Source organism: Pecten maximus, chromosome 6, assembly GCF_902652985.1.
Source record: "Pecten maximus chromosome 6, xPecMax1.1, whole genome shotgun sequence".
Taxonomy (NCBI): Eukaryota; Metazoa; Mollusca; class Bivalvia; order Pectinida; family Pectinidae; genus Pecten; species Pecten maximus.
This window is the reverse complement of record NC_047020.1, coordinates 25,816,078-25,835,240: the sequence shown is the minus strand read 5'-3', so window position 1 is coordinate 25,835,240 and position 19,163 is coordinate 25,816,078. Positions and strand designations below refer to the sequence as shown.

The following is a 19,163-nucleotide window of genomic DNA, read 5'->3' as shown; positions in this document are numbered from 1 at the left end:
ACACCCTTACTCACAAAAAAAACAACGTGTGAATTTGAGTTGTTGTTCTTTATACAAAATTGTAATTATACTTTGAATGTTATTCATTTGTTTCAGGACATGTATTGGATTCTCACACTTGGTACATTCATTTCGGCGGCCTTTAGTTGCATAGATAACAATGGTACGGTTTTCACATTCTGCACTGTGACCTGTATTAGCATATGAAGCGTGAACTATTAAACACGTTTTCATATTGTCTGAAACACACGATTATTAAACAAAAACATAATGTGTATTGCAGTTACACGTTTTAAACAAATGGCCTATTGTTGACTATTGGGTACATCTATTGTCATGACATGTATATTCCTTATAATAAAACATGGTATTGTGTTGTTATCTTACGACATTGTGCTGCGTTGTCATGGTGAATACTATAACGATTGGTAGTAATTATAGTCTTTAATCAAATAAAACTACTTTTTATGTAATTTTCGCCTGGATTGTTTCTAGTCTCAAATCTATTGTCTTTTGTTGCAGATAAATGCATCGGGTATGTTTATAAATACAACCCATGCGACAGTTCAACGTATTACCATTGCGTCCATGGAGGCTGGATTCAGCAGCCTTGTCCTCCAGGTACAGAATGGACTCATCAAGTTAACACATGTGTGACTGGATATAATACATCATGTCCTTTTGGTAAGCTGTATTCAAATTAATGCTAATGAATTCATGATAAAGGAATAAGATGTATCACATATTTGGGAAATATAACTTAACATAGTAGTACACAAGTCAAGCGTTCTGGGCCACCTCCCTTCCTATATAACCCTTACCACCTCCCTGGCACCTCCTTGTGACACCGCCTTCGCATGCATGCATGGTGGAGGGGGATTCTCATCGATGCTCCCCTAAATGAAGTTTTTACCATCTCATTAGTGGCACCCATTTCGAGAGGGGTTAAGGCATCAGTGATATCACCTTTATTAGGGGTATGGTTTCTCATGATCGATGATGTTTTTGGGTTTTAATACAGTCTGATATATTCAGAATACCAAGAAGGGTTTATAGAGTATGCATAATATTATCTATAGAAATAGACGAATCGAGCCAAAAACAAATGGGAGACATTAGATCATTAAAAATAAATATGAATATCCTATAACATGTCTTAGAATATAAATCCTTATGCACGACTTTCAAAAACAAATGAGAGGGCTACCAATATCATTATCAATTCGTAAAACGTTTAAGTGTTGTTGAAATAGAGAAGTTATGTGTAGGTTATCTGGGGATATCACTGTAGAAATAGAGGAGTAATGTGTAGGTTATCTGGGGATATCACTGTAGAAATAGAAGAGTGATATGTAGGTTATCTGGGGATATCACTGTAGAAATAGAGGAGTGATATGTAGGTTATCTGGGGATATCACTGTAGAAATAGAGGAGTAATGTGTAGGTTATCTGGGGATATCATTGTAGAAATAGAGGAGTGATATGTAGGTTATCTGGGGATATCACTGTAGAAATAGAGGAGTAATGTGTAGGTTATCTGGGGATATCATTGTAGAAATAGAGGAGTAATGTGTAGGTTATCTGGGGATATCACTGTAGAAATAGAGGAGTAATGTGAAAGTTATCTGGGGATATCTCTGTAGAAATAGAGGAGTTATGTGAAAGTTATCTGGGGATATCACTGTAGAAATAGAGGAGTGATATGTAGGTTATCTGGGGATATCACTGTAGAAATAGAGGAGTAATGTGTAGGTTATCTGGGGATATCACTGTAGAAATAGAGGAGTAATGTGTAGGTTATCTGGGGATATCACTGTAGAAATAGAGGAGTGATATGTAGGTTATCTGGGGATATCACTGTAGAAATAGAGGAGTAATGTGTAGGTTATCTGGGGATATCACTGTAGAAGTAGAGGGGTAATGTGTAGGTTATCTGGGGATATCACTGTAGAAATAAAGGAGTTATGTGTAGATTATCTGGAATATCACTGTAGAAATAGAGGAGTAATGTGTAGGTTATCTGGGGATATCACTGTAGAAATAGAGGAGTAATGTGTAGGTTATCTGGGGATATCACTGTAGAAATAAAGGAGTTATGTGTAGATTATCTGGGGATATCACTGTAGAAATAGAGGAGTAATGTGTAGGTTATCTGGGGATATCACTGTAGAAATAGAGGAGTAATGTGTAGGTTATCTGGGGATATCACTGTAGAAATAGAGGAGTGATATGTAGGTTATCTGGGGATATCACTGTAGAAATAGAGGAGTGATATGTAGGTTATCTGGGGATATCACTGTAGAAATAGAGGAGTAATGTGTAGGTTATCTGGGGATATCACTGTAGAAATAGAGGAGTTATGTGTAGGTTATCTGGGGATATCACTGTAGAAATAGAGGAGTGATATGTAGGTTATCTGGGGATATCACTGTAGAAATAGAGGAGTGATATGTAGATTATCTTGGGATATCACTGTAGAAATAGAGGAGTTATGTGTAGGTTATCTGGGGATATCACTGTAGAAATAGAGGAGTGATATGTAGGTTATCTGGGGATATCACTGTAGAAATAGAGGAGTGATATGTAGATTATCTGGGGATATCACTGTAGAAATAGAGGAGTAATGTGTAGGTTATCTGGGGATATCACTGTAGAAATAGAGGAGTAATGTGTAGGTTATCTGGGGATATCACTGTAGAAATAGAGGAGTGATATGTAGGTTATCTGGGGATATCACTGTAGAAATAGAGGAGTTATGTGTAGGTTATCTGGGGATATCACTGTAGAAATAGAGGAGTTATGTGTAGGTTATCTGGGGATATCACTGTAGAAATAGAGGAGTTATGTGTAGGTTATCTGGGGATATCACTGTAGAAATAGAGGAGTAATGTGTAGGTTATCTGGGGATATCACTGTAGAAATAGAGGAGTAATGTGTAGGTTATCTGGAATATCACTGTAGAAATAGAGGAGTAATGTGTAGGTTATCTGGGGATATCACTGTAGAAATAGAGGAGTAATGTGTAGGTTATCTGGGGATATCACTGTAGAAATAGAGGAGTGATATGTAGGTTATCTGGGGATATCACTGTAGAAATAGAGGAGTGATATGTAGGTTATCTGGGGATATCACTGTAGAAATAGAGGAGTTATGTGTAGGTTATCTGGGGATATCACTGTAGAAATAGAGGAGTGATATGTAGGTTATCTGGGGATATCACTGTAGAAATAGAGGAGTAATGTGTAGGTTATCTGGGGATATCACTGTAGAAATAGAGGAGTAATGTGTAGGTTATCTGGGGATATCACTGTAGAAATAGAGGAGTTATGTGTAGGTTATCTGGGGATATAACTGTAGAAATAGAGGAGTGATATGTAGGTTATCTGGGGATATCACTGTAGAAATAGAGGAGTGATATGTAGGCTATCTGGGGATATCACTGTAGAAATAGAGGAGTAATGTGTAGGTTATCTGGGAATATCACTGTAGAAATAGAGGAGTAATGTGTAGGTTATCTGGGGATATCACTGTAGAAATAGAGGAGTAATGTGTAGGCTATCTGGGAATATCACTGTAGAAATAGAGGAGTAATGTGTAGGCTATCTGGGGATATCACTGTAGAAGTAGAGGGGTAATGTGTAGGTTATCTGGGGATATCACTGTAGAAATAGAGGAGTAATGTGTAGCTTATCTGGGGATATCACTGTAGAAATAAAGGAGTTATGTGTAGATTATCTGGAATATCACTGTAGAAATAGAGGAGTAATGTGTAGGTTATCTGGGGATATCACTGTAGAAATAGAGGAGTAATGTGTAGGTTATCTGGGGATATCACTGTAGAAATAAAGGAGTTATGTGTAGATTATCTGGAATATCACTGTAGAAATAGAGGAGTAATGTGTAGGTTATCTGGGGATATCACTGTAGAAATAGAGGAGTAATGTGTAGGTTATCTGGGGATATCACTGTAGAAATAGAGGAGTAATGTGTAGGTTATCTGGGGATATCACTGTAGAAATAGAGGAGTAATGTGTAGGTTATCTGGGGATATCACTGTAGAAATAGAGGAGTAATGTGTAGGTTATCTGGGGATATCACTGTAGAAATAGAGGAGTGATATGTAGGTTATCTGGGGATATCACTGTAGAAATAGAGGAGTAATGTGTAGGTTATCTGGGGATATCACTGTAGAAATAGAGGAGTAATGTGTAGGTTATCTGGGGATATCACTGTAGAAATAGAGGAGTGATATGTAGGTTATCTGGGGATATCTCTGTAGAAATAGAGGAGTGATATGTAGGTTATCTGGGGATATCACTGTAGAAATAGAGGAGTGATATGTAGGTTATCTGGGGATATCACTGTAGAAATAGAGGAGTGATATGTAGGTTATCTGGGGATATCACTGTAGAAATAGAGGAGTTATGTGTAGGTTATCTGGGGATATAACTGTAGAAATAGAGGAGTGATATGTAGGTTATCTGGGGATATCACTGTAGAAATAGAGGAGTAATGTGTAGGTTATCTGGGGATATCACTGTAGAAATAGAGGAGTGATATGTAGGCTATCTGGGGATATCACTGTAGAAATAGAGGAGTAATGTGTAGGTTATCTGGGAATATCACTGTAGAAATAGAGGAGTAATGTGTAGGTTATCTGGGGATATCACTGTAGAAATAGAGGAGTAATGTGTAGGTTATCTGGGGATATCACTGTAGAAATAGAGGAGTAATGTGTAGGCTATCTGGGAATATCACTGTAGAAATAGAGGAGTAATGTGTAGGCTATCTGGGGATATCACTGTAGAAATAGAGGAGTAATGTGAAAGTTACCTGGGGATATCACTGTAGAAATAGAGGAGTGATATGTAGGTTATCTGGGGATATCACTGTAAAAATAGAGGAGTGATATGTAGGCTATCTGGGGATATCACTGTAGAAGTAGAGGGGTAATGTGTAGGTTATCTGGGGATATCACTGTAGAAATAGAGGAGTAATGTGTAGATTATCTGGGGATATCACTGTAGAAATAGAGGAGTAATGTGTAGATTATCTGGGGATATCACTGTAGAAATAGAGGAGTGATATGTAGGTTATCTGGGGATATCACTGTAGAAATAGAGGAGTAATGTGTAGGTTATCTGGGGATATCACTGTAGAAATAGAGGAGTTATGTGTCGGTTATCTGGGGATATCACTGTAGAAATAGAGGAGTAATGTGTAGGTTATCTGGGGATATCACTGTAGAAATAGAGGAGTAATGTGAAAGTTACCTGGGGCTATCACTGTAGAAATAGAGGAGTTATGTGTAGGTTATCTGGGGATATCACTGTAGAAATAAAGGAGTTATGTGTAGATTATCTGGAATATCACTGTAGAAATAGAGGAGTAATGTGTAGATTATCTGGGGATATCATTGTAGAAATAGAGGAGTTAGATGGAGGTTATCTGGGGAATCACTGTATAAATAGAGGAGTTATGTGGAGGTAACCAACGAAAATCACCCATATGAATTAAAAGAGGACTAGTTAGGTGTAGATTCCCTCGGGGAATTACTGTTTCGAAAAGTAAGGTGTAGGTTTTTTGAGGAAATCACTGTATTATTGGAGGAGTTAAGTGTAAGTTTCCTGAGGAACTCACTGTATAAATAGAGAAGTTAGGTATAAGTAACCTGAGATAATAATTGTATAAATAAATAGAGGAGTTACAATGTAGATATAGGTGCACTCAGGGAATCAATTTACAGGTGTATATTCCCTTAGGGAATCACCGTAAAAGGGAATTATGTGTAGGGATTCCATTGTAAAACTGTATATAGAATGTTGGTGTTTAGGTTCCCGTAGGGAAGCATTGTATATGTATACAAAATGTATGATATTGGTGTTAATTTCCCGAGAGAATCATCTAATGTATGTATGTGGTATGTATCATTTCTCTTAAAGTATATTACTTTGCAAAAACTGAAAGCTCATAACGTAGGAAATCCAGAAAAAATAGGAAGCATTCAATATAATCTATACGCGACATTTCAATTACATTTAAATAAGCGAGAACACATCTTTATAAAGCGTATCAGCGGCTGTCCTGTTTAATGAACTCATATTTAGATGTAATATAGCCATGTTATGTAATGTATGGTACAAAAACAATCAAACATTGCCCAATACAACTGGTTCAACATGATCGGATATTATTTGTATGCTTTTTATTTTAGCATCATTTTCTTAAGGTCAGCTTGCCAGGTAGACCTACATACCATGTGTATCGTCGATAGTCGTCCGCAGCGCCTTCTCTAAAGTTTTCATAATTCGAATTTCTTCATGTATCATTGGATTCAGCTGTTACTTAGCTGAAATTCTCCTGAAATAGTACTGTTATTTTTCGGGCTAGTCAAAAGCAAAGTTGGTCGCCATGGACAACATACAGTATTGCACAATTGTTGTCAGTACAGCTACTGCTACTGAGTATATACAAATGTACCTTACAAGGGTAATTGAAGGAAGTAAGATGACGGTTAAGGCCCATTGGCCACGAATTTCAACAAAAGTTTTAGGACGTAATTAACACACGTGTGTATATTGTGGTGATATCGATGACTATGCTAAGAAACGATCTTTAACACCTTACAACAATTTTTGAAATCTCTCATTAGAAACATTACACTACTTGTATCTAACTTGTGTCTAATTAAACAATAGAAAATGTAATCAAATATGTCTTTATTTTATCTTTTGTGTGCGCACATATTAGGTGTGTTCACATGCAAGTCGATGACAGTTTCCGGACGCTGACCCAGAAGTCACGTTCTGTCACTGTAATGTGTCCGTATTTTAAAAGTTTAAATATGTACATTCACACGGCATATTTGTTTACTATTACCAATCATGAGAGAGATTGCCCATGGGAAACACAAAACACACACCTACAGCATAATCAATATCAAATATGGCCACTCAAAGTTTGTTATTCAATAAAACGTTACACGCTGATCTGTTGCAACGTCGTCTATAAAACATGTTTGTATTAGTATAATGATACATTATGGCATGTTTATAACCTGATAACAATACATATCTGATATGAATTGCTTTATAATGGTGACAGATGGGAGTTTTACGTATCTACCACCACGCAGCAGTTTACTTAAATCAGTGATCGGAATTATACATGTTTAGTTTAATAAAACATACTAGCTATATCTATAGTATTTTGCCACAAATAATTGTGATATTTTTAAAAGATAAAGATGACATTATGTAGTTGATAATGTTGCATATTCGTGTTTATATTAATAGTTTCATTGACTCATTTCTATTTACTTAATGTAGGTTTCGTCTTTTCGTCATTATTTCTTATCTTTATGCAAATTCAAATTCCAGTATAACATAATTCCTGTCAATGACTTAAGTGTTTTTCTACATGCATCTCTCTGTATATTGTTTTTAATCTTCATCCAGATCCTGCTTCGACAGCTTCATGTATAACTCTGCCTCCGACGACAGCTGTTACCATAAACAATTCGGAACAGTGTCCTAATGTTCCCCCCGGAATATGTATGTGTCCAAAATCTCCCAATCCAAAATATATCAACATCACAAGGGAAGAACTGCAAGAGATATTGGAAGAACTTAAAAGAGAACTGGTACTAAAGAAAAGTTCACTGGCTATGCATATCCGTAAGAAAATATCAGCCAAGGACAACCGTACATCGTCACAGATAATGGGATACACAGGTGCTTTAATGCTTGGCACGCCCATTCTCATCATCGTAATGTCTGACGTGGTCGATTTGTTCAGGTTTCTGTTATCTTATAGACGAAAGAGAACTGTTTCCGTTCTCATAGTTTGATGTCTAGCACACCGGAATATCTTTGTTATGAAATGCAGATAAAAAGTCCATCTGTACGGCTACAAGACATGTATACAAAATACACATCTCAGCACTACAACTTAACCACACGTCATCAGAACATATAGGGACAATTTAAGGCACCTATCGTCATAATATTATACAGATTGTATGGCACAGTGACTCTGATGATTAGGGATGCTGGAACTTGGACTTAAAATATTTGCATTTGCATAATTTCTTGTAAAGTAACAGTGTTATACCAACAAAATGACGTCACACAGTCGTATGGCTATTTCAAACCAGCATAGAATTAACGAAAATTTAATAATATTATTCTGGTTTATTTTGATTTGGGTATACTCAGATCATAGGTTAAATCCATACACTCAATAGCAGTGGAATTCATTACCAGTGAGACAATCACAGTGAGTTTCCCATTGCTATTTAAACCGAATATCCTGGTTACCTCGAACTGCTTATGGTATATGGCAACGCGTGACGCATTGAATACGGCCCACATTACTTGAACAATGGAGGTCTGAAACTTACACCGCCATGGTACGTTCGACTAGTGCAAGTTAAATTACAATCAATAAATCAGCGATTAATTTACCAGATCTTATAATTATTGTACTCTGATATGAATATCAATAATTCAGCAATAAATGCATATTGATTTTAATCTATAAGTATAGCTTGATTGGTGTGTTTTATCAAGTGCTTTTACTATTATTGTTGTTGTAATTTTTTTTAATTATCTTATTTAGTTATTTTTATGAATATGATATCAATATATATGTATATCTCCGTTTCTGTCTCCAGTAATTCTTTCTTGTTAAAGAAAAGGTCTAAGCATGTCCACGCCAAATCGCTTTTCTAACCTATCTATACTGTCACACAACCCACATGTTATGCGGTGAATTTGACCAGGTATTATTTTTTCTGTCCCTAATGTGATATACCTTTTAACCTTTTTTATTGACTGTGCAAGTCAAAAATCCACTGTGACGTCATACATATGACTCGTTTCATAGTATTTTATATGAAATGATAGCTCATTTAAAAGTTTATGCATATAGCGATGACAAATCGTTTATGTGAAACTGGGATTCCTAATGACCCCGACACTAGAAATTGCTACTATTGTTAAGCATGCTCACATCTCAGAAATACAATACACGATTTACAATACATCCAGTCGTGGAAACGTTAGATAATTCGAATAAGATACAAATGTGCTAACCCAAACAGGAACCTCGTTATATATTAATGATTAACAGGAAAAGCAATACCTGTATGCCTGAAAACTAAGTAGATCTGAAGCTTACAGAAATATTATGATGATTGGCATTACATTATTTACACACGTTTTCCTACACTGTTAACACTATAGCAATTGACTGTATATGGATGTTATGTTTCACATATATAATTTGCATAAAGGTATGTACTTGTTGTGAGGACGTGTCATAAGGACAGTGTTTGTAAGCAGATTAATTATTATTTTTAAGGAGATATGATTATTTGAACGGAAGGATATGATTATTTGTATGGGGAGATATAATTATCTGTATTGGGAGATTTAATCAAATTTGTATGGAAAGATGTGATTATTTGTATAGATATATACTGTATGAATACTTGTATAGAGAGATTATTGTATGGGGAGATATGGTAGGTTGTATCGAGATATATACTTATTGGTATAGAGAGATATCATTGTTATGATGCAATATCATTATCTGCCCAGAGATGAAGTTTGCATGGATATCTGTTTGATGGGGAATTGTGCATTGCATGTAGAGATATGGTTTGCATTTGGATGAATTAAGATTTGCATAGAGAGATATCTTGAGAGAAGTTATGTTGATATCGATATGGTTTCAATGTGGTGATTGTACAAGGAACAGCCAGGATCCTGCTTAATTGTAATCATATGTTACTCTAAAAAATAAAAATTAAAAAATTAAGTCGCCGCAAAAATGAGTTGGTTTACTGTATCTCTATTCGACAGGAATATCTATTAATTGCACAAGAGGATTTATATTGATGTCTCGTTTCATTTGAATATGACTAGTCAATCATATTTAAATTTTCCTAATTCTGCTTTCTACATAATAGATAGATATTTTAAGATAGCTCAAATGATGTAAGCACCAAATACCGATTCCTTATTGTCAAATAATGGAATATTATATATTTACTCCATTTAATGGAAACATTCATGTAATTCCTGATGGAATCAATGTGATATATACTTCTGATAGTAAAGTATGTGACAAAAACGGACACATTTATAAATAGGTTTATTTGATCTTAATCTCCGATAGCTTGTTCAATGTAAACAATCCCCCCCCTCTCTCTCTCTCTCTCTCTCTCTCTCTCTCTCTCTCTCTCTCTCTCTCTCTCTCTCCGTTAAGATTATCACAGTTTAGCTTACGAACTACGTTAATAATCCTCCTGTTTAATAACAAAAACAAAAATATGATCTGTCGTCTATTAAGAAATATGTCGTCTACACCACTGAAATCCTCTTTCTTCCACACACGCCGGTCTAGAATTTTTTTTTTATCCATACCGTTAAAACAATTGTTCTTTCTAAGGTTTGTAGACAAGACACATTAATTACAAGTCGTGATCCACTCTATCAAAACTTCTCATCTTCCCTCAGCTCAAGGTACTGCCCACTGTGTAGAGTCTCATTTACTGCATCATCGCCTTCGCTACACAGCTGGGGCTTTGCCATCCTAGTCATGATAAAAAGGGATGTTTACTTATTATTTAAAAACAAATAATCGGGTAAAGTTTCCAAATATTTGTATCATAAAAATCACCCGCAGTTTACAACTTTGAATAGTTTTGTATGTTGGAAGCCTGATTCATGTACCACGGTTGCATAGTAACTCAACATATTATGAATTTTTAGATTAAGCAGATCTCTAAAATATGCCATAACTACCTTCGCTATTTTAGAATATTATGCTTATGCATAAAATCTAACACATAGCAGGCATATATTCATTTGAAATTTTGTGAAATAGAAAAATAAAATGCTTAAGTACGTTATTATACAGAACAGATTAATCGTTTGCGTGTGATAGTTGTCAATTTGGAATTTCGGATGACGCGAACTAACTCTAAAACTTGATAGTACACCACAAAAGGCAACCAGTCGATCTCGGCAATAAGTCATGACATCTTAACTAAATGATAACATGTCCATGGCTTATTCTTTAAACTATGGTTTACACATTCTGTAAAAAAAAACTAGTACTCATTCATCTGTTATGCTGTAATTACATAAACCTATATTTTCAATCGTAAATTCATGTATTTTTCAAAGATGGATTCTTGGTTTTTTACATTCAGTTTTTGTTCCCCGTAAAAATCTTTAATTGTTTTGTATATTTCCTTTATTGTCTAAGTTATGAGCTTTGCGTTAATAGCAAATTTGTACGATAATTCGCTGTATGAGTTGTAAAATATCTCCCAGTAAATAGACAACCACTCCATGTTTCTTTTTAAATCGACTGAGCAGAATGTTTAACAATTTCATATTTCCTCTGCTCTATTTTCATGTATATATCGTGATGGTATTACTGTACCCAGGGTCTTAACTTGGGTTTACATGTTCGTTTACGGCACATCAAACAAAAGGGGGAAATCGGAGTTCGCGAACCCTTATGAATGTCTTACACGTGCCCGATTTTACAACAGTACAAAGTACAAAAGAAAACACAATCTTTCATTGTATCATTCCTAACATTTCATTATTAAGCCTCAGGAATTGCTCTTTGATAATAATAATCTTTGGAGGCAGATTTATGAAAACTTGTGGAGGTTGGAAACACATGACATAGTTTAACTCATTTGACGACTGTTGGATCAGGAAAATGTCTTATGCATTATCCATCCTTTAGACATCCCTTTGTCATGTTATTTTCTATTTAATTCAAAATATAGTGTTTTCTCGACCTGATCAATCGAGTAGGCCAATGAAACCGCTAGTAACAAATTTAATATGAACACAAAAGCTTACAGCTTAGACAATGCAGGAAAAATTGAAATTAATAAATATTTTCAAAAATTGACAGTGAATAAGCGGGAGCCAATCTTAAAATGAAAAACCTACAGTTATTCGATCGACTTACTTTTTCCAGCAGAAAAATAATACTATAGCAGACAGAAACAAAGCCATTGGTATTAGGATAAGACACAGCGCCAATGTATCTGAAAAAAATACACGTATGTCGTCAAACATTGTCTTAAGCTTAAACTGAATGTGTATTATAAAATTATAAAAATCTACAGAAAGGTATTTCTAAAATATAAAATCAAAATCTTGACTTTATTCTGTGGTTGGGTGATTCTTTTAAAAGATTAAGACCACCATAAGTCATTTTATAAGATAACGTTACTCGTTGCAGTTATGTCCCTTTACTAAGTTTTTATTCAAATTGAACATACTGTTGGAAGCTGAAGAGTCGTTTCTGAAATTATCGTCGACAACATGGATACAGGTGCCACTATTATCTTCTGGACATGGTGTAGTGGTTGATTCTGTAGATTTAACAATAACATATTAGTAATACACGAGCTGGTATTATTATGGTTCATACTACCAGCGATTTTAACATGTTTCAATATATTATTTATTTATTAACAGTTTTATCTAAAATCAAACTGTATGATAAACCGGTTTATACTATCAGAAACTCAGTTGATAATAATTCGCGGACACGAAATGAATTATTCAGTATGTGTTTCTTTTATTTGTATGATTCAATGTATGTTTGGTCACAAAATGAAGTTTTATGGTAGTTGTCCGTTAAGCACAATTACAAAAAAAAAGAAATTTTCGACATTTTTCAATATCTAGGTCCTAGTGGGTACTGTGTCTAATACTTACCGTTTCGCTGTAAGGGTTTAACGTACAGAAGTTTCAGCATGGCGCAGTAAGGCGTCCTGATCAACGCACTAAACACTTCATACTGAGTACCGTCCGTCAGCATTCGATAGATATACCTGCATGTAGTTTTGATATATGACTAATGGGAATAAGTCAAACTAAGTAAGTAAATTCAAAGAATACACAACAGTATGAATGCCTTAAGACATGTTTTTACATTAAAAAGCAAGATACACGTGTCAAAATCCATAGTACATGTGCAAATTATTAACTAAAATGAATGCTACATGGAGACATTTTGACAGCCTGTCTCTTGTCATACGAATCAACATCAAAGATGATGCAATGGGAGAAGCCATTCGCTTTCAGATCATAGAAAAGCTGGACATATGTTAGATGATAACATCTATAGTACATTGAGGTTATAATGAGGAATAATACACGTGCATGACTAATCACCGTACTTACGTATCACAATATTGTGATGCTTGACCTTGCTCACAGTAGTTAAGGGCGAAGAAAAGGTGACCATCGACTGCGGCCAGACCCTGGACCGTTTGATTAGGTTTGGTAGATATGGTAAATAGTTGTTCCACTTCATTGTTAGACCTCTTTATCCTCCAAATGACATTTCCTCGTATTGCATATATAGGTGTCTGTAAATATAGCACACGATTAAAAAAATGTCTGATATTTATTTTGAGATTGCTAAATCGTATTTATATCTGGATGTTTGTCGCGACCATAAATGTATATCCTTACTCTATATTTTTATTTTACATTTACCTTTGTTTATGCCAATTTATTTTTTCTAACTACTCTGTTGGATTTCCACACATTTGCCCCCAAGTATCACTGAACCATCTAAAAAGGACTAAATAGCTGTTGTTTTTACTCGTATTTAGGTATTAATAATTTCAGGTCTAAAACTATCCAAAGTTGTTTCCGTTATCGAATCGAATCGTAAAAAGATGTAGGAGTAGGAAGATGGACTGATACCTGTAGTTAATATGCTGTGTCTTGATAATACATACCTAGTGATCCGCTACCAGAGTTGTCATTTTGAGGACATTGCCTATAATATGTTTCCTTTTCCTTTTCATGGGTCTATTATAAACCGATATTTCATAATTTCTTTCTTTATTTCATCGATTTGGATATACAATTGTAAGTTGTTTTACATGTCGGATATTTCGTAATATTTTCCTCATGAATGGTTTTATGTAAGGATTTTCGTAACACAACCAATGGATGTTTTTGCATGACGTTTCGATGACTAGGACGGTATGTTCGCTGTCACCTTCATCAGACAAATGATCAGGGAAGCATGTGTACAGTATAATTTGACATATCAGCGTTCTATCATAGTTTGCCGCTATGCTGAATGCATATCTAAAATTGGCTGTTAAAACACCATTTAAAAAGAAGAAGAAAAAATCATAATGATTTAAGGTTTGATATAAACATTTATAAAGACATAAGGTAGGATAAAATCAATGCCGTTCAGACACTACTTGGGAATTGTTACAATAGCGATAGGCCGTTACTTTATCAATACACCAACGATTCCCATATTTTAGATATTTCATGTATAACCTTTTAATATATTTTAAAATGGAAAGTTAATGAGAGGCTTTTCAACAGAAATCAACATTGGTATATATATTTTACTGTGACACATAAATCACGATGTTCTCGTGAGTAATTCAATGACTGGTGCATCATATATAATTATTTTGCCGATACATTCTAGTCTCTTTAATTGACTGTGAAGTACATGTATCATCCTATTGAACAACAATATGACATACCATCAAATGTGATTCCGTTACTGCTCGCTGTACTGTTGAGAATCCGTACTGATTCTGTCCCATTGTAGTTGCACGTACACACGCCTATGTCTGATCCCATAAATAATGTCCTGTGACGAGGAGATAAAATACAAAAATCACTTATTTGTGAAAAATCCCATTATTCTTTCTTCCTAAAACCGCCTCACGGTTAATATAGATTGCAAGAATGCACTCCGTGTATATAGCGCCATAACGATTAAGATTAAAAAATGGCTGCAATTAACCAAAAACAAAAAGAAGAACGCGCTAATTATGAGATGTTTTAATGTTGTTATTGTTATATTGAAATTCCTTAAAGAGAAATGTGACAAATACATGTGACAAACTATATATTGATCGAGTGACTTTATCTAATCCATTGACCATTAACCTGAATATGTTAAAGTATTACCTCGTTGCCGGGTCAGCAGTCATATGTGTTATATTTTGGTTGGGGTTGTCGAGTACCAGAGTGTACCACTTGGACGGATCAGTCGCATCTAGTTGTACCCGCTTAATACTGGACGACTGACCACTAGAGTATACGAACAGAAACCGCATGATGTCGTCCATTGCCATCGCTTGTGCATACACATCTGGAATTCAGATATTTGAATTTGCAACATTTACAGACACAAAAATATAAATGACTGCCATTTTATTTTATCACAAGATATTTGCCGTGAATGAGTATCAATATTTTCCCTGACTAGCCAAAGAGTCAATCCGTCATATTTACTGTTTCATTAGCCCCATTTCCACATTCATGTATAGATTTAAGCGATACTAAGCATCAGTGATGTAACATAATAATCTGCTGTCTCCTGAAATCATTATCACAATATCAGTTATACATTCAAGATTTCGTATAATTGCATAATAAATGTACATATGTCACAGACAGTTTCTGTATCCCTTTCGAAAATACCACCTATATATGTATAGCAATAAGGTATATATGTGACAGAGCCATAACCGTGACACTTGGCTACATATTGAATCTGATTTGCCCATCATATTACATCGGAACTCTATTCAATTAGTGTCTGACTTGTTTATTCATGATTTGTTCTCCCATCATACTATTTTGTTTACGCAGGGACAAGTGTTATTCAAATATTCAAATTAAAAATGTTTTGCAATACAGTTTTTCCAGCACATGCCATATGTCTTACTCGCCATACAATAGGGGTTGACAGAGAAATCACAACCCTAGTGAGATATCACACACTAAAGGTTCACAGAGAAAATCATACCCAGGGAGTGACAGAGAGATCACACCCTATGAAGTGCAGAGAAATCACAACCTAGGAAGTTGACAGAGAAATCACATCCTAGCGAGTGACCGAGAAATCACGCCCTAAGGCGTGACAGAGAAATCATACTCTTGGTAATGACAGAGAAATCACACCCTAGTGGTTGACAGAGAAATCACACCCTTGGGAGTGACAGAGAAATCACACCCTTGGGAGTGACAGAGAAATTACACCCTTGGGAGTGACAGATAAATCTTGTCAAGTAAGACAGGGGACAAATCTGTGAATGATCGGAGAAAGCATTATCTTGCCCTACGATATTGTCCATTTCACACTGTAGACATACATAATGTATGACTAAGTATGACAGTATATTTCCGTTTATATATTTTAAAACCAGACCGCCTACTTTAAACTGTAGTTATCCTAACTCACCTGAAACAGCTTCCTCTTTTGAATCTGAGCCGTCCATTTTGACACTGTAGACATATTTCTCGTCGACGGTACCAAAGAATATCCGTCCAGTGGTTCTGTCATACTTTACTGATGAAGGTTGCCGGTGTACAATGGGGATGTCGGTGTAAGTCTTTGTCCTTTTGTCCAGTTTGTATATAACATTACTAGGGGGGCCCGACAGCAGGAAAAATGGATCTAGATAAATATAGACATACAAACATATTCAGCAAATCTAAAAGCAAGGCCCAATCAAACTTTTCTTTTTTATATATAAAATAAAGTAAATTACTGTTTTAATAGATAAGTGACAGTAGGGCAAAAAAGGAACTATTCGAGCAACTGGAATAAAATAGTGATATGGATCGATTATAAGTTAACTTAAATGGGTATTTTAAACATAAAGGCAATGACTACTAGGTTTATAGTGTCTCGGAGATCGTAGTGAGGCATTTAACACAAAGAATACGAAATACAGTCTTACAGTTTTAGCTGGTCGATAAAATCTTCTAAATGATCCATACATATATTACAATTAGAATGTTATTAAGAAGATGTGTAATAACAACATTCTTTATAAATAAAAACCGTTTTAAACGGTCAAAGACACCGACAGTACATATAGTCTATACCACAATCTCTGTTGATATCTATTTTACTAGATATTCTTGATAATGTTATATCATATATTCATCTTAAAATATTACTTGCATTTATTTTATAAAATATCAGTAACTATTTGGTCTTTTATATACAACCAATGTAACTTATAGTCATAGAAATAGGGACTCAACGTTAACATTACCAGTGACGTGTAGGTAGGAAGTTAAAATGGAAGCTCAATACATGTATGATTTAAAAAGAGGTATAAACATATAGAACTACTTTTTGGTACCATATAACTGTGTTCATGTGGCCTAACATATTGCTGTAACGTAAGACAGTTAACAAACGAAATTGAAGATATATATATATATTACACATCCAAATAGGTACTACTTTTTACATATACAACTAAAAAGAAGAGAGTATTGGTCGCCTTACAAGCTCAGACTAGGCTTAGTGGTAGGATGATTGCCTTGAGAGCGAAAGGTCGCTATTTCGAAGCGGGGCACGGGCTGGCTATTTTTCTCTACTCATTACATAGATGATAATTGAGATAATAAGGTAGGCTTTGTATTAGCATTAACACAGGTATAAAAGCACTACCACTTACATAGACGTGGGTTTAAACGTTTTTAGGTAATGTGAATAGTGTACACGTTATTGGTAAACATTGTGTCGTCCGTCGAATCCATTACACAAACTATATGCGAACTAATCAATAGTAGGTAGCTACTTCTAAACATTCACGTCTATTTATAGAATTACACTCTGACAACATGGCACACACATGACAAAACAATATACATCGTAACTTCTTATATGTATATAAAAACAATGTCCTTTATATATATGCTGATACACATTCTTTTATATCAACAGTGAGTTTATGAACGGATTTCCAATTTAGAGCGATTTACCTATGTACAACATAAGTACTAGCAGAATATAAGAGCTAATTACGTACCATGACTTAGTGACACACTAAATATTGAGAAATACACCACAAGAATCTTCACCATCTTTAAAATGACCTGTCTGGTTACACATACGTAGCAGCTATACGCTCTCCGTTGGTTTTACTTCCATAATCCCACACTACCCGTTTGTCACGCCAGCAATGTACTGCTTTACGAAAGAGTTATACAAATTATACATGTATACACACATAGAGTGTCATGGACAGGTAGCGGGGACTGTTAGCTATGGGTCTTAACTATACTAATACATACCAATACACATACCGTCACGGCCTGGTGCCAATATACATGTAGTCTTTAAGGTATTGTTAGTTTTTTTTATCAACATTATGGTTTCTTTTCAATCACAGTTAGATATACTCATTATGTTGGATAAAGAGAATGTTCTCTGGGACAAACACAATGTACTACTATTACTTTGATATGTAACAATACGTATCCATGTATTGTTCCATGGTTCTTATCATTTGTACACTGTCACTGTTTAAACAACAGTTCACAAGTATTTACTATTTATATGTGCAGGGGTTTATTAGATGGGTATGTAATAAGAGAAAAACGTATATCCTGACATTAAAATTTACCTGTTGTAAATATGACTTGTTATAACCATTTTTCCGTCATGCTGTGGGTTCAATCAATGCTTTTAATGTTTATCTCTGTAGGTATTGTAAATATAATCCTCAGTCACTTTCAGAGTATAATTTCTATAGCTATTTGCATAATTTCATGATTTAAATGTCATGTAACATATTGAAATATTTGATTTCTTATTTGTATGGTTGCGCTTATTCCTTTTTACTAATAAGGAAGTTGAAAAATCAAGTGTTATGTTCCTTATCAAATCATCAAGTTGTCGATATGAAAGTTTGGTACAAAGACACACAAGATATAAGCACCTTATAAAACAATTTCAGAGTAAGATACAGGAGAGCCGAAACTAATGATAATTTAAGGATGATTAAAACTGAGCAACGTCATCATTTAATGATTGTACCTCATTTTGACTGCGTATACGTAGTATGCCCGCAGTTGGTAACAAACATTTCCTATGGTTAGCGCGTTAGCGCTCCACAGGATATGTCCGTTTCCAACTGCGGACATACTACCGTATACGCAGTCAAAATGAGGTACAGTCCTTATATTTACTTGAAATAAATCGTTTAAATACAGTACGATGAAAACAAAATTACGGTGTGTTTCGACGCTGGTAACTACAATTGTACGACATTCGTGGTTGCTAAGATAATGTAGTTCCAGTGAATCCACGTAAAGACA

General features: G+C 35.0%; 2 protein-coding genes across 2 annotated transcripts; one reads left to right on the top strand and one right to left on the bottom strand.

The window, feature by feature from the left end:
- The first annotated feature begins 60 nt into the window (after positions 1–60).
- LOC117329368 lies at positions 61–9,835 on the top strand. The gene is made up of 3 exons (XM_033887291.1): positions 61–163; positions 523–684; positions 7,458–9,835. Exons 1-3 carry the CDS (start codon positions 100–102, stop codon positions 7,847–7,849), a joined length of 618 nt encoding a protein of 205 aa, XP_033743182.1. The 5' UTR covers positions 61–99; the 3' UTR covers positions 7,850–9,835.
- Positions 9,836–10,143: 308 nt separating this feature from the next.
- On the bottom strand, positions 10,144–18,049 carry LOC117329367. The gene is made up of 9 exons (XM_033887289.1): positions 17,873–18,049; positions 16,285–16,500; positions 15,006–15,189; positions 14,573–14,682; positions 13,230–13,417; positions 12,762–12,877; positions 12,320–12,412; positions 12,004–12,082; positions 10,144–10,599 (listed from the first exon to the last, which is right to left on the bottom strand). The coding sequence occupies exons 4-9, from the start codon at positions 14,633–14,635 to the stop codon at positions 10,500–10,502; spliced, it is 639 nt and encodes a 212-aa protein (XP_033743180.1). The 5' UTR covers positions 14,636–14,682; positions 15,006–15,189; positions 16,285–16,500; positions 17,873–18,049; the 3' UTR covers positions 10,144–10,499.
- Positions 18,050–19,163: the final 1,114 nt, after the last annotated feature.

Coding starts and splice junctions, on each gene's coding strand:
- LOC117329368 (XM_033887291.1), top strand. CDS start 100: ATGTATTGGATTCTCACACTTGGTACATTCATTTCGGCGGCCTTTAGT. Junction 164..522: donor TAGTTGCATAGATAACAATG/GTACGGTTTTCA, acceptor CTTTTGTTGCAG/ATAAATGCATCGGGTATGTT. Junction 685..7,457: donor TAATACATCATGTCCTTTTG/GTAAGCTGTATT, acceptor ATCTTCATCCAG/ATCCTGCTTCGACAGCTTCA.
- LOC117329367 (XM_033887289.1), bottom strand. CDS start 14,635: ATGGGACAGAATCAGTACGGATTCTCAACAGTACAGCGAGCAGTAACG. Junction 13,418..14,572: donor TAACGGAATCACATTTGATG/GTATGTCATATT, acceptor CTATATTTACAG/ACACCTATATATGCAATACG. Junction 12,878..13,229: donor GCATCACAATATTGTGATAC/GTAAGTACGGTG, acceptor AACTACATGCAG/GTATATCTATCGAATGCTGA.